Here is a 13,530-nt window from a genome sequence, read left to right on the forward strand (position 1 = left end):
AATAATAGCATTATTATTGTTAGGCAGATAAATAAACAATTTTGAGATTTTAAAACTGTGTCTCAGTGGGTTAAAATGAGAATGTGATTTTGATGGTAAAATAGTTACTAAAATAGTCACTGTAACTGTTTCTGTAGTAATGAGGGAAATAGACTAAATTAATGTGCAGTAAATGTAATATATTAGGAAATATGCAATAACCTAAATTAAATGAATGGTGTCCAGAGGTGCAGGCCTCGAAAAGACTTCATTTACATTCATATTTTAGGGATAATTCATCAGAATCCATAAAAAAGCCTTGTTACTGAGGTTTTCATTATGAAATCATAGCCAAAGGACAGAGTCAGTCCACTCAGAATAGAAAGAGACTGCATCATCACAGATGGTGCTTGAGGGCCTTGATTGCACTCAGTCAAGTACCTGCCTGTGTCTAAGTGTGTGTGTGCAAGCTTTTGTTTGACCATATGTGCATATATGTGCCCTCAGTGGTGTTTGCATTTAAGTTTAACATTTGTTTTATTCATGTGTTTTAGACTGACTGGGTGCTTTGCAGGCTTGAACTAGTGGATGGTCACAGATAGCCTAAAGGCTTGGCTTCTGTTTCTGAATAAGTGTTTTAATCTTCAGATGGTAAATATGATCTGCTCCACTGCTTTGGCTGTTGCTAGTTTAACCTGTGAAATGCTGCATTTATTTATTTTATGGCAGAACACATCAAAACAAACACCTGCTTTACCTGCATCTAATTTGAATATATATACACACACACACATTAAATTGCAACCGCGACTTTTATTATTTTTATTATTACTGTTGTACTTTTTTACAGAAGAAGAAAAAATGCTTATACCTCTATGTGTGTGAAACATAAAACAATTCTGACAAATGGCAAAAAGAGAAAAAAAAATGGCCAAAGCTTTATTTAGCGAGTCTCTTGGGAATACAGCGCTCTCCCCTCCTCCGCCATGTGATGACGGACAGACTGTATCACCGGAGCGATGCTTGAAGTCACTCTCATCAGCAACAAAGCGAAGCAACAGCAGCAGCAGCACTGACGTAAACCATCCACCATCACCGGAACCATACGGACCCGGACGACATCATATCGTCTCCTCCGAAGGACGTATAGGATGGGAACGGAGCGCTGAGAGAGACTGGGATCGTGAAGATGCTCGGACTCCAATTGACGGCAACATTTGAAATGCGCGTTAAATGGAGACTCATGACAAGAGATGCTGCAGGGTGCCGCATTGCCTGGCCGCTTGACGATGGTAGGATAGAGCAGCGCTTTTAACCGTGATGCTCGTTCTTAGATGCTTTTGGGGTGGGATCTGTAGTCGATTGAATGCTTCAGATTTAATCATACGCAAACTAAGACGATTTCAGCCTGCTTAAGCCATACGTGCATATACACGTATACAATCGATGAGCACGACCAGATGAATGTATGTGAATTTACGTTGCAGAACTAGCATTAATAAACCCACAACTCTGAAGGAGTGTATGAGGTGAACTAACATTGTCGTAGCTTACACTCAGGACCATCTCCAAAGTCAGGTTTTTATTTGCAAGCACTGCAGCGATAGGGCTCTTTATGATTGATATTTTCATCATCAGTCACAATATATAGTGATAGTATATAGAGTACAGTATAGTCAGTCTTGGTCTAGTGCAAGGACAATGACTCATTTACAGGCAGGCCTGTCTCCAGAAACCCTGGAGAAAGCCAAGGTGGAGTTAAAGGAGAACCCCGACACTTTGCATCAGGACATACAGGAGGTGAGGGACATGATCATCACCCGTCCAGACATTGGCTTTCTCAGGACAGATGATGCTTTCATCCTGCGCTTTCTTAGAGCCCGGAAATTTAACCATTTCGAGGCCTTCCGCCTCCTGGCCCAGTACTTTGAGTACCGGCAACAGAACCTAGATATGTTCAAGAACCTCAAGGCCACCGATCCGGGGATCAAGCAGGCTCTGAAGGATGGATTTCCTGGGGTTCTGTCCAATTTGGATAGATACGGGAGGAAGATTCTGGTTCTGTTCGCGGCGAACTGGGATCAGAGCAGGTAGGGTGCTATTGGATTTTGGCTAATTGTGGGTAATGACGCGCACTGTCAGAGCCGTCTTTTCAGCACAAGTCTTCTGTCATTCACTAGAGCGTGAAGTTGAGCCATAAGGGGATGTGAAGTGTTACCCTTTACTTAAATTTAACATTACAGTGTTACACAAATTGCATGTTTCTATTTCTCTATGAGATGTTAAAAAACTAATTCTTAGAAATTTTATGTAGGTTTCATATTCTTTTATATACCATTTAAACAATTTTCTACAACAAATTCCAAAAAACCCTTCCAAAGGATGGTGTCCACCAGCTGAATGAACTTTAAGAAACATTTTAACCATTGAGGGTGTGATTTTCCACAACTGGCCCCTGATTACCTTTGACCTGACCCAGTATTTTACATGGTGATTCTATATGTATATATGTGTGTGTGTGTGTGTGTGTGTCAGTGTCATTATGTTTTTATTTACAGTATGAAAACATAAATGCACTAAGTACTTATGGAATATTTAAACATTTCAAAAAGTATTTTCTCATAATATGTATATAATGATGACATACAGTCATGACAGTTTAAGTGTCTCTGTTTGTCACATGACAAAATATCTACATGGAGGTAAAATACACTCACTTTGTTTTGGCAAATAGGAGGTATTTATGCATTTGTTAATGCATCTTTGAACAGTTGATCCAGAAAAAAAAATTCCACATATACTGTAGCTTCATTTAGTACTGTTTGAGCTTAGTGGTTAACAGCCAGCAAGGGTTAATCTATCGTCTGTGTGTCCTTGAGTAAAACACTTCATCCCAGGTTACTCCAGGGACACTGTCCATGCAATGAATGCACTGTAAGTGTTCTACCAAATGGCACATTACGAAATCAAACAAATAATATTTCTTAAAATGTAATCAAGCTATTTATTTTATCAGTAATGTACTGTGGGTTGTGTGTATGAACTGTAACATAAATACTAGTATGTGAGTTTAAATGTGGCCTTTACTTCCTTTGTAACTCAGAATGATCTTATACCACAAATTCAGTAAATATGCAGTGGCCTCAACAATCTTTGGACACATAAAGGAATAGTTCACCCAAAAATGAAAATTTGCTGAAATCTTCTTCACCCTCAGACCATCCTAGATAGATGAGTAGATGAATTTGTTTATTCACTGGAAAAGATTTATAGAAATGTAGTATTACATCACTGGCTTCACCAATGGATCCACTACAGTGAATGGGTGCCATCAGAATGAGAGTCCAAACAGCTGATAAAAACATCACAATAATCTACACAACGGCTGTCCATCAATTATCATTTTGTGAAGCAAAAAGCTGCATTGCTTGTAATAAATCAATCATTATGATGTTTTAAACTTCAAAAAGTTACTTCTGGCTAAAATATGAATCCTCCATCTGTGATATTGCTTTCTCCAGTGTAAAAGTCATCTTATCTGAGTTAAGATAGGAATATGCACATATCAAGTATACTTACAAGCAAAAATACTCCAAAAGCCATTCTAAACAAATGCTTTGGTGGATTTTAATTTGAGAAGACAACAGGGGATAGACTTTTAGAAGGAAGCTTTATTGTGTACTATGAACATGTTTTGGCCTGAAGCAACATTTTAAAGTTAAAACGCCTTAATGAGAGATTTGTTTCTTACAAAGATACAACATTTCACTTTACAAGATGGACTGGAGTCAAATAGATTACTTGTGGATTACTGTGTTGATGTTTAGTCTCACCTCTTTAGACTGTAGAGTACATAGTGCTCGAGTCCATATCAAACAGCCTTTGAATTCAAGCCTTGGATGGCAGGGCTCTTTGGCATCCTCTCACAGGAACAATGTGTGATGAACACTAGGGTCAAGTCGTGCCCGATTTGCTACATTTATTGCAGCGTTATGCGAAATTGAAAGTGCTGTCAGAGTTTAAATACAAATATGAGTAACCATATGAGAAAATGGCATGTGTCATAAAAAAAGTGCACATTTGAAGTTTGTTTGCAAATCTTCCTAAAGCCTTGTGTTTATCTGCAGGTACACTTTTGTGGATATTCTGCGAGCTATATTACTTTCACTGGAGGCAATGATAGAAGACCCCGAGCTACAAGTGAATGGATTTGTCTTGATCATTGATTGGAGTAACTTCACTTTCAAGCAAGCTTCCAAGTTAACTCCAAGCATGCTGAGATTGGCAATTGAGGGCCTGCAGGTAACACTACTGTCTGTTTTTAATTTAATGTTTATATTGAAAAATCTACATGGATATCACAATGCATTCTTGTACCTTCATGCATCTAAATGGGTGTTCTTAGCAGCAATGGAACATCTAATATGTAATGTTCATAAAGCGTGCTTCAGGCTTGAATAATGAGAACTGCATAGGGAAATTCTGCATGTGTGAGGCTGAACAGGTATCCCTCTCCTGTCAAACATTTGCCATTCTCTTTGTGAGTAACATGAATGGGAGCTGACCCAATGATTTAACATAAGGGAACACAATCTGCATAGAATTGCACCAGATATTATATGCACAGTAGATAATTAAGCAACTGCAGTGTTATGCACACTCACATTGCATAAAATGTACAACTTTCACTTTTTAACATCACTACTAAACATAACTGAGCAGCAAAAGTCTGTTGTGCTATAAAATGGTCACTGTGCATTTAACAATAGCTAATCTGCACACAGACATCATCCATTTCCAGCAGCCTCTTGAAAGCAGCTCTCATTTAGACATCGCTCCTTTGAGGAGGGCTTGGGTCTGATATGACATGTAGGCAGTACAGAGTGAGGCCTGTTGACTGAATATTAATGCAGGTCCATGATGAGCGTATTCCACATTCCAGTGCCTCTTCAGACAGATTAGCTGGTGAATAATTGATCGACGCCATTAGCATCTGGCATCCACAATGTGCTGTTCACATTGAGTGGGACATCGCTTTTGTAGCCGTTTGAAAGGGAAACAATAGCGTTGATTGAGGGAAAACAGCCACAGCTAATTAGTTACAGTTCAAAAGAGTCCTCAGCAGCAAGCTTGTCGGCAGAAGTCAGGATTTACATATGTAAATATTTACACGAATCCAGATTTTTTATTTTTTGATCAGATTTGCATGCATAAATGTACAGAGAGTGACTTGAATGTATGCATTTACAGATGTACACTAATGTTAAAAAGTTTGGGGTTAGTATGATTTGATTAGATATTTTTAAGGAATTAATGCTTTTATTCAGCAAGGATGCATTAAATTTATCAAAAGTGGCAGTAAACATTTCTATAACACACACACACACACACACACACATATATATATATATATGTGTGTGTGTATGCATGCATGTATGTATATTTCAAATATTAATCCAACTTTAAAGTTTTTAAGAATCCTGAAAAAAAAGTATCATGGTTTCACAAAAATATTAAGCTGCACTGTTTTCATCATTGATGATAATAAATATTTCTTGAGCAAATCAGCATATTATAATGATTTTTGAAGGGTCATGTGACACTGAAGACTAGAAAAATGTCTGCTGAAAATTTAGCTTTGACATCAAAGGAATGAATTCTAACGTAAATGTATTACAACAGAAAAAAGTTATTTTAAATTGTAATAATATTTCACATTTTTAAAGCATTTTTGATCGAATAAATGCAGCCTTGGTAAGAAAAGATTTCTTTAAAAAAAAATGAACAAATCTTAACTTTTGAAGAGCAGTGTATGCGTACAGCATTTCCTAAATGCTTGTAGGTCAGAAGATGAATGCTAGAATGAGAGCTGCGATGCCCCATGGTTGTATTTTGACACTGACAGACCCACAGTATGTGCATTGAACATGATGTTTAGAGCCGGAGGGGAAATCGCACAGCACTCCGACCCAAAAGTGCAAGGTCATGTGAAGTGTTACATCAATCTGATGGATGGCATTGTTCATATGGACATCTGCCTGTCTTAATCAACAATGTAATGAAGCATCAAATCCGTTTTTTGATGGCTCAGTGCTTTTTTGGTTTTTTAGCTTGGTTTGTCATATCATTGAGTCCACACATATGACAGAAAGAGACAGAGGGACAAAAACAGAAAGAATGGAAGAATGTGGATAGAAGGAAGAGGAGAGAGAAATCATAAAGTCCCTTATGTTCTCTGTTCATTTTTTTTCTGTTGAATCCATTTGATGAACTAGAATCTGTTGAAATTGAAAATCCCTTTTTTTGTGTGTTCCAGAAACTATCATGTGTTTTAAAAGGGTTGAAAAAAACAATCTAATGGATTCTTCCCAAAAAATCCTTGTGGTTTGCAGGCAATGGCCATTTTGTGTTATTTGAGGTAACGTGTTTATTTTTAAATTTACAGTAGATGCATCTATCATATACGTTCCCTAGCAAATGGTGGTTCAGAAAAGAACACTTGATGCACAGAAAATGGCTGTTCTTAGCCAAATCAATAGACAGAAACATACTCCTGAGTCGAATAGAAGTAAGAGAAAGTGGTCTTGGCTTTCCTGGAGCAGTGCTTTGTTGTTCCAGCCTCTGTTGTATGCTTCTGTGCTTTGAACATGCCTTTTGTCTCTCTTAGTCTTGAGAAATAACCCACGCTTGGCAGCCAATCACAATGGGCCAATCTTCCCCGGCCCACCCCATGCCGAGTTTCCCTGGCAACCTGTCCAACCGCCATGCTATGCACCCTCCAGATGGGCTGTGCTCACAGAGAGAGACGCAGTCATGTCACTCAGCTACTGTGGCGTATGTGCGTGTTTCTATGTAGGGCACTGAAAGTGCATCTTAGAAAGCACAAGAAGTTCATTGTCCTGACAGACTATGCGCATCACATTGTTGCATTCCCATAAAAAAGTCATCTCATTGCACTGTAAAGGTTTTTTACTGCTGAGACTGACAGTTGTTGGAGTATGTTTTGTTTGTTGGTATTAGTTGTGTGTATGCAGTTTAGCTCAAAACTGAATACAGACAACCAGAAACAGTTCATTACACAAAACTTGACTATTTTAATGAACTTTTTGTTTTTGTTTTTATTGACATTTTTGTCACTGTAAGTTTATTATTATTAGGATTGCTTGTCTGGTGTCAGTTTATCAGCAATAATTTTATTTAATATAATAATATATAAAAAAGGGGGAAGTCGTGGCCTAGTGGTTAGAGAGTTTGACTCCTAACCCTAAGGTTGTGGGTTTGAGTCTCGGCCCGGCAATACCATGACTGAGGTGCCCTTGAGCAAGGCACCGAACCCCATACTGCTCCCCAGGCGCCACAGCATAAATGTCTGCCCACTGCTCCGGGTGTGTGTTCACAGTGTGTGTGTGTTCATTGCTGTGTGTGTGCACTTTGGATTACTGTTCAACTGTTCAGTTGTTGGAGTATTAGCAATTATTCTACTTTAATATTACTTAATGTTTAATGTTTACATTTTTTTTCAGTGGCACACCAGCATTACACCTTTGCCACAAGTAATGTCTCTTAAAGAATGTTTATTACTCATCCTCCTTAATTTTTGGCTGAACTACGAAATAAAGGTTTTTAAAAGAACCATTTTGTTCTCATTGCACAAGAACATTTTAGTACTCTAAAGAACATTGAGCATTTTTCCTCTATATAGAACCTTTGGGGAATAGAAAGGTTCCATGGATGTTAAATGTTCTTAAAGGAATCATTGAATAAAGAACATTTGTTTCTAAGAGTATAGTACTTTAAATTATTTCCAACACCAATGCATTCTTCTTGCGCTATCCAATCCAAAGAGATTTCATTCAAGTTTATTGTCTTTGCTTTAAAAGCTATGTACTTAGGGCACAAGGTCTGTGCAATATTTACAGTCGCCAACAGTCTTTGTCCCATGAGCAAATACAGCAAAGCGTGATCCAGGGAAGAGAGCCTTTCTCAGTCCCTGTTTAATCAACAGAGCAACTTGCACATGGAAAGAGTTTGTACTCTCATGGCAGTTGGTTCGACTGGCTCATCTGGATGCTAAGATCCACTGCTGCCTCCCAGAAAGCAGAGAACTTCTATGTGTCTTGCTTATCTGGGAAACGGCACTAGACATATCTGGGTCTGCAGAACTGGAGTTAGACTAATTGTTTTGCTCTCTGCAAAGTGGCACAGTTATGGTCTCGCTCTGTTTATCGCACTATAACGGGACTGTTCTGATCTGTAGGAGAGCTGTCAGCTAGTGAGTGGGGCTTCGTCTTTGTGTTAGCGGCCTTGCGTTTCTAAGCTCAGTGGGCTGGATCTGGCAAGTGTAGATAAAATGTCTCCTGTAGAGCTCAATTATTGATGTGAGCAATGGTATGTGTCAGAGCGTGAAGCTTCGTTTTACTGGTTTGCGCTGTTATGGTTAATTTGTCTTAGTTTTAGACAAAGTATTGCTAACAGGATGCTAATGGTTTGTACTGTATCATGTTAGCCTCAGCTTCAGAAAACACAGCTCATGGACTGCCTGGTGTATATTACACTCAAAAATGGCAAGAATGAGCTCAAATCAGGCTGGGGTTATTTCAGAATGTGCAGAATTTTGTACAAAAAGTCACGGGGAAATAGTGTTGTTGCTGCAATGAACTTGTGCCATGGAGAATTGCTGAATAGATTTCATAGTTTAAAGAGGTTTTCAGTTTTCAATGGGTAAAAAATACTTTTTTCATATAGAATTTTTTTTTTTTTAAATGTAACTGCATCAAAATTAGGGTGTGCTGAATCAATTCATTTTGCATGTTAAATAATGCTCTCAAAACTTGTGGTAACACTTGTAAACAAATCTTTTGTTAAAAAGTAAGCGATTCTTGAGCAGAACAAGCCAGAATGTTTACCAGATTTTATGCTGATAGATTAAAAAATCTGGCTATGGAAGATTATTTGTATTTTAGGGTCACAAGATCAGATCTCATATCCAGGAATCCTGTGACTGAAACTAGGACAGCTCACTGACTCTGACTGATATGTATTATTTGGTAAGGGGACCATGATAAAATACTAGCTTTTTCCTTAGGCTACGTCTTTCAAAAGGACTCCAGCAAATGGATTTTTTCTTTCTTTCAATTTCTTTGCTGGAGTTCAGTCGTGCATCTTCAGTGACTCCAGACAAGAAAAGAGATGGAGGTTTCATGTCAAGCCACTGTAACAAAATGCACAGATGAAATCATCAGTCCATCAGCTTATGCAGAGACTAAAACAACCCCATAAAGCTCTACACAAAGCCATTCTTTGATAAACTGTAATTTAGTGGTGCTGTTTAAAACCGGTAATTATTTAACATTGCAGATTGAGGTTTTAAATGGTTCCTGATTTCACGATGAGGCACTTTTAAGAGCAATTATCCTGTGGCTGTACTCCTTTCTAGTCAATTTGACCTGCTGCCAGAATCTATGTTAGCTGCTTGATGGCTTTGAATTCAAGGTAATACAAGCAAACTAAAGCCTTTTCCAACAACCCATTTGAGTGCATCACTTGACCAAAACAGGAGCTTTATGCATAAAACCCAGATCACTCCCTTTTATATTTTTGTGAGTAGTTCATGTAAAAACCTTGACATTAACAAAAATCTGTGTTTTTTTATTTTTATCTGCATTCCGTTCTGTTGTGGTGACCTTCTGTAAAAAGTATTTTATGCAGGAGTGTATAGAAACAATCCATAACGAAAACTTTTAAATCCCACTCCTGCATTTTTGTTTTTTCAATAATTTTGGCTGAAATTTTACAGTGACATTTATGCATATAAAGCTGAAAATCTTTCTCAACGAATACTTGAGTTAATGTTTTGTCAGTAGCTCAGTGCACAAACTCATGAAGCTGTAAAGCAGCGCTGCAGAAGGCAGTAGTGTCTTTATTGGGCTCACTTTAGTTCAGTGTTGTTTCAATTCAGTTTAATATCTGCTTAGGTTCATTAATTATGAAAGAACAACCGTGTGAACAAATGCTTCATTATTCAGCTCATGTCAGTTTTTGTATGATTTGTATTGGTTGCTGCCTATGAGATTTTCCATTTCTCTAGGGATGCTGCTTTTGAAGTGAGCTTTCTAGAATGTAAACTGTAAAAAAGAGAAAAATATATTTAATTCAAAGATTATTGGAGTACATATTTCAGTCTTTCTGCTTTAAAATTTCATGTTTAATTCACTTTTTTGCAATTAATTGTGAAATTTACTAGCATTTTTGAGTAAAATTTTTTTTTTACACCTTTTTAGTGTAGATTGCAATTCAGCACACTCGGTTGTAATACTGAGCCCCAGCTTAATCCTGAGAACTCATGACTAACATTTAATAATGCTTTTCAGCATTGCAGGATCAGACGATGTGAATTCCGAATTCTAGAATCCAGCAAAAGTGAGCATTATGGCAGCTTCCCCTCCCCGTTACCTCTGTCTCCTCCCACTGTCACACTACAGGGACACAGATCAGTCGGGCTGGACCAGCTCACACTAGAGTTTAGCTATTCATGTTTAATGCAGCTGAGACCTTTATCACGCTCCATAGCAGCAGGGTCTCAGAGCAGAGTTATCATCGTGTGATACCACACCACCTGCTGGCAAATGCCTTATAGCCCCTCCTCTGAAGAACCAGCCAATCGGCATGCATTTGCACTATCACCTGCTTCTGTGTCAGATCCAGTGCCAGATCTAACGCCCACAAGCCTGCGGTCTGCTGCCGGACACTGGCCTGGGGCCCGCTTGCCTGCAGCTGTCCATCATCAGCATTACGCTAGTGGCACCAACAACTCAGTTCTGTTACGATATGAGAGTCAATGAGAAGCAGTAAACTGTCACTAAACATCTTGAGCACCAAGTCTTCATATGTGACCCTGGATCACGAAATCTGTCTTGAGTCGCATGGCCGTATTGGTAGCAACAGCCGACAATACATTGTATGGGTCAAAATTATCAATTGTTTTTTTATGCCAAAAATCATTAGGATATTAAGTAAAGATCATGTTCCATGAAGATATTTTGTAAATTTCCTACCGTTAATATATCAAAATATCATTTTTTTATTAGTTTATGCATTGCTAAGAACTTAATTTGTACAAAGTTAAAGGTGATTTTCTTATTTATTTATTTATTGCACCCTCAGATTCCAGGTTTTCAAATAGTTGTATCCCAGCCAAATATTGTCCTTACAAACCATATATCAATGGAAAGCTTCTTTATTCAGATGATGTATTCATCTATGTATTAATGACTGGTTTTGTGGTCCAGGGTCATATATTAAAATGATTTCTGAAGGATCGTGCAACACTGAAGACTGGAGTATTGATTCTGAGAAATTCATTTTATTTGACATCACAGGAATAAATTACATTTTGAAATATATTCAAGTAGAAAAAAAGCCACAATCAAATAAATGCCGCCTAAGCGTGAGGGGGTTCTTTCTCATGACTTAGCTAGACACAACTGTACATTCTGTAACCTGGGACTTGTAAGTCTTTACCGTCATTACGTATGTCTTGATTTTTGAACGAAAGCAGGACAGCATCATTATGCAGCTTCCCGGAACCCTTGCAGTCAGCTTTATGAATATGGATTACTGTTCAGGGCAGATTAGTGAACACAGCAAAGTATTTATCAACTTCAGCAGGGTGATATCGGGAGAAATGGGAATTTTGCCCACTTCTGGTGTTATCCTCTGTGGAATCATGAACTTGTCTACAAATGAGCATCAGAAACAGGTTGTAGGGGGAGAAGTGGTCACTGGAGTCATGTAATCAGATTTTTTCTCTTTACAAATTCTTGCAATTACAAAATATGCACAAACATTTATTTACATAAAATTGCACACACTTTACATTTTCAAGTAGTAAATACAATAAAGAGTATATTTTACAAGAATATACTATTTCTGTTTCTCTACTTCAAAATTTCACATTTCACACACAATTCTGCTTGTTGTTTTTTATGCACTATTAGCAATTTCTGAGTAAAAACTGTTTATATCACCATTTATTTTTTCAGTGTACAGTCTGGTTTCATGTTAAGCAAAAAACAGTGAATTAGTTATTTTTTATTTTATTTTCATTTATTATATATTTTATTTCATCCTTTATTTTCAGCTTTATTTCAGTTACTCTACACAATTTTTAATAGTTTTAATAATTATTTTGAAAGTTGTATAAAATCTATGTATGTTAAATATAATAATAAATGTAGTTTATTTATTTATTTTCTCTTCTACCCACAGGATAGCTTTCCAGCAAGATTTGGAGGGATTCATTTTGTCAACCAACCTTGGTACATCCACGCTTTGTACACAGTCATCCGGCCTTTCCTCAAAGACAAAACAAGAAAAAGGGTGAGGGTATTTTTTAATCTTCAGACTCTTCTAAAATACATTTGATCACATATAATTGTTAACTCTTCTGTTTATGTACATGTGATGTGATAAACACTCAAATATACAGGCTTTTGATGTTCATGCAAAATAAAAAAAAGCACAATGCAATGTCACAGATTTTAGTGCAAACCACTGAGTGAAAAACAGTAAAAGCTGTAGCTTAATGAAAAAAAAATAATCAAGGCAAATAACAATATTTTTATGTGTTGTATATTTAGATTTTCATGCATGGAAACAATCTGAACAGCTTGCATCAGCTGCTCTTGCCTGAGATTCTGCCGTCTGAGCTGGGTGGCATGCTGCCCCCTTACGACATGGGCACCTGGGCCAGAACGTTGCTTGACCACGCATATGACGAGGAGACGGACTACTGCCCCGAATCCTATACGTTGTCTGTCAAAGACCTGGAGAAAGACCTGTCCCCCAAAACTATGAAGAGGTCTGTTACTTGACGTTCTAGCTTTTCACTGCATCTATTTATCTATTTTTGCAGTTGTATTTAGCACAGTGAAATGTTTTAGTATTATTTGTTACCTTAGTATTATTTATGTATATTATCATTATATATTATAGTATTTATGAATATATAAAATTAGCTTTTATTTATATATTTTCAGTTTTCATAAAAAAAAAAATAATAAAAAAAAATCTTGGAATTTATTGGCTTTGTTTGTTAATATTTTTATTTAGCTTTGTTTATTTTATTTCATTTTTTTAGTTTTAGTAAATGTAATACTTCATCTTATTTTTTCAACTTATTTAACTTTATTTCAGTCAGTTGCTAAGGCAAAATGTTTATTTATGATTATCTTTTAATTATAATTTTTTTGTTAACATTTCATTTGATTATTTTCAATATTTTATTTCATTATTTTATTTTCGACGCTTCAAGTTGAATGAACGAACAAACACCTAACATGTACGTGTATTTGCATTGCTTTGATCGTTCTCTGTAGATCTCACCTTCTCACATGCCACGATTGGTCGATTATGTAACATAACTGCATGTTATGTTTTAGGCAATATAGAAATCCTGGCAAGGAAGCGTCCTGGGAAAATGGCTCATATGGTCACCCTACCATATCATGGATGTTTTGGTTTATTTCTAATATGCTTGTTGAATGACATCAT

General features: G+C 37.0%; 1 protein-coding gene across 1 annotated transcript in view; it reads left to right on the forward strand.

Moving 5' to 3' along the window:
- Nucleotides 1-964: 964 nt before the first annotated feature.
- The window catches only part of clvs2 (clavesin 2), a 19,137-nt gene continuing 6,571 nt past the window's right edge, over nt 965-13,530 (forward strand). The window contains exons 1-4 of the mRNA XM_026290670.1: nt 965-2,069; nt 4,107-4,281; nt 12,247-12,357; nt 12,618-12,838. Coding sequence (XP_026146455.1) covers nt 1,681-2,069; nt 4,107-4,281; nt 12,247-12,357; nt 12,618-12,838 — 896 coding nt within the window. The 5' untranslated portion in view covers nt 965-1,680. The remainder of the gene's footprint in view (nt 2,070-4,106; nt 4,282-12,246; nt 12,358-12,617; nt 12,839-13,530) is intronic.

This window comes from Carassius auratus, chromosome 20 (genome assembly GCF_003368295.1).
Source record: "Carassius auratus strain Wakin chromosome 20, ASM336829v1, whole genome shotgun sequence".
In the NCBI taxonomy this organism is placed as follows: domain Eukaryota; kingdom Metazoa; phylum Chordata; class Actinopteri; order Cypriniformes; family Cyprinidae; genus Carassius; species Carassius auratus.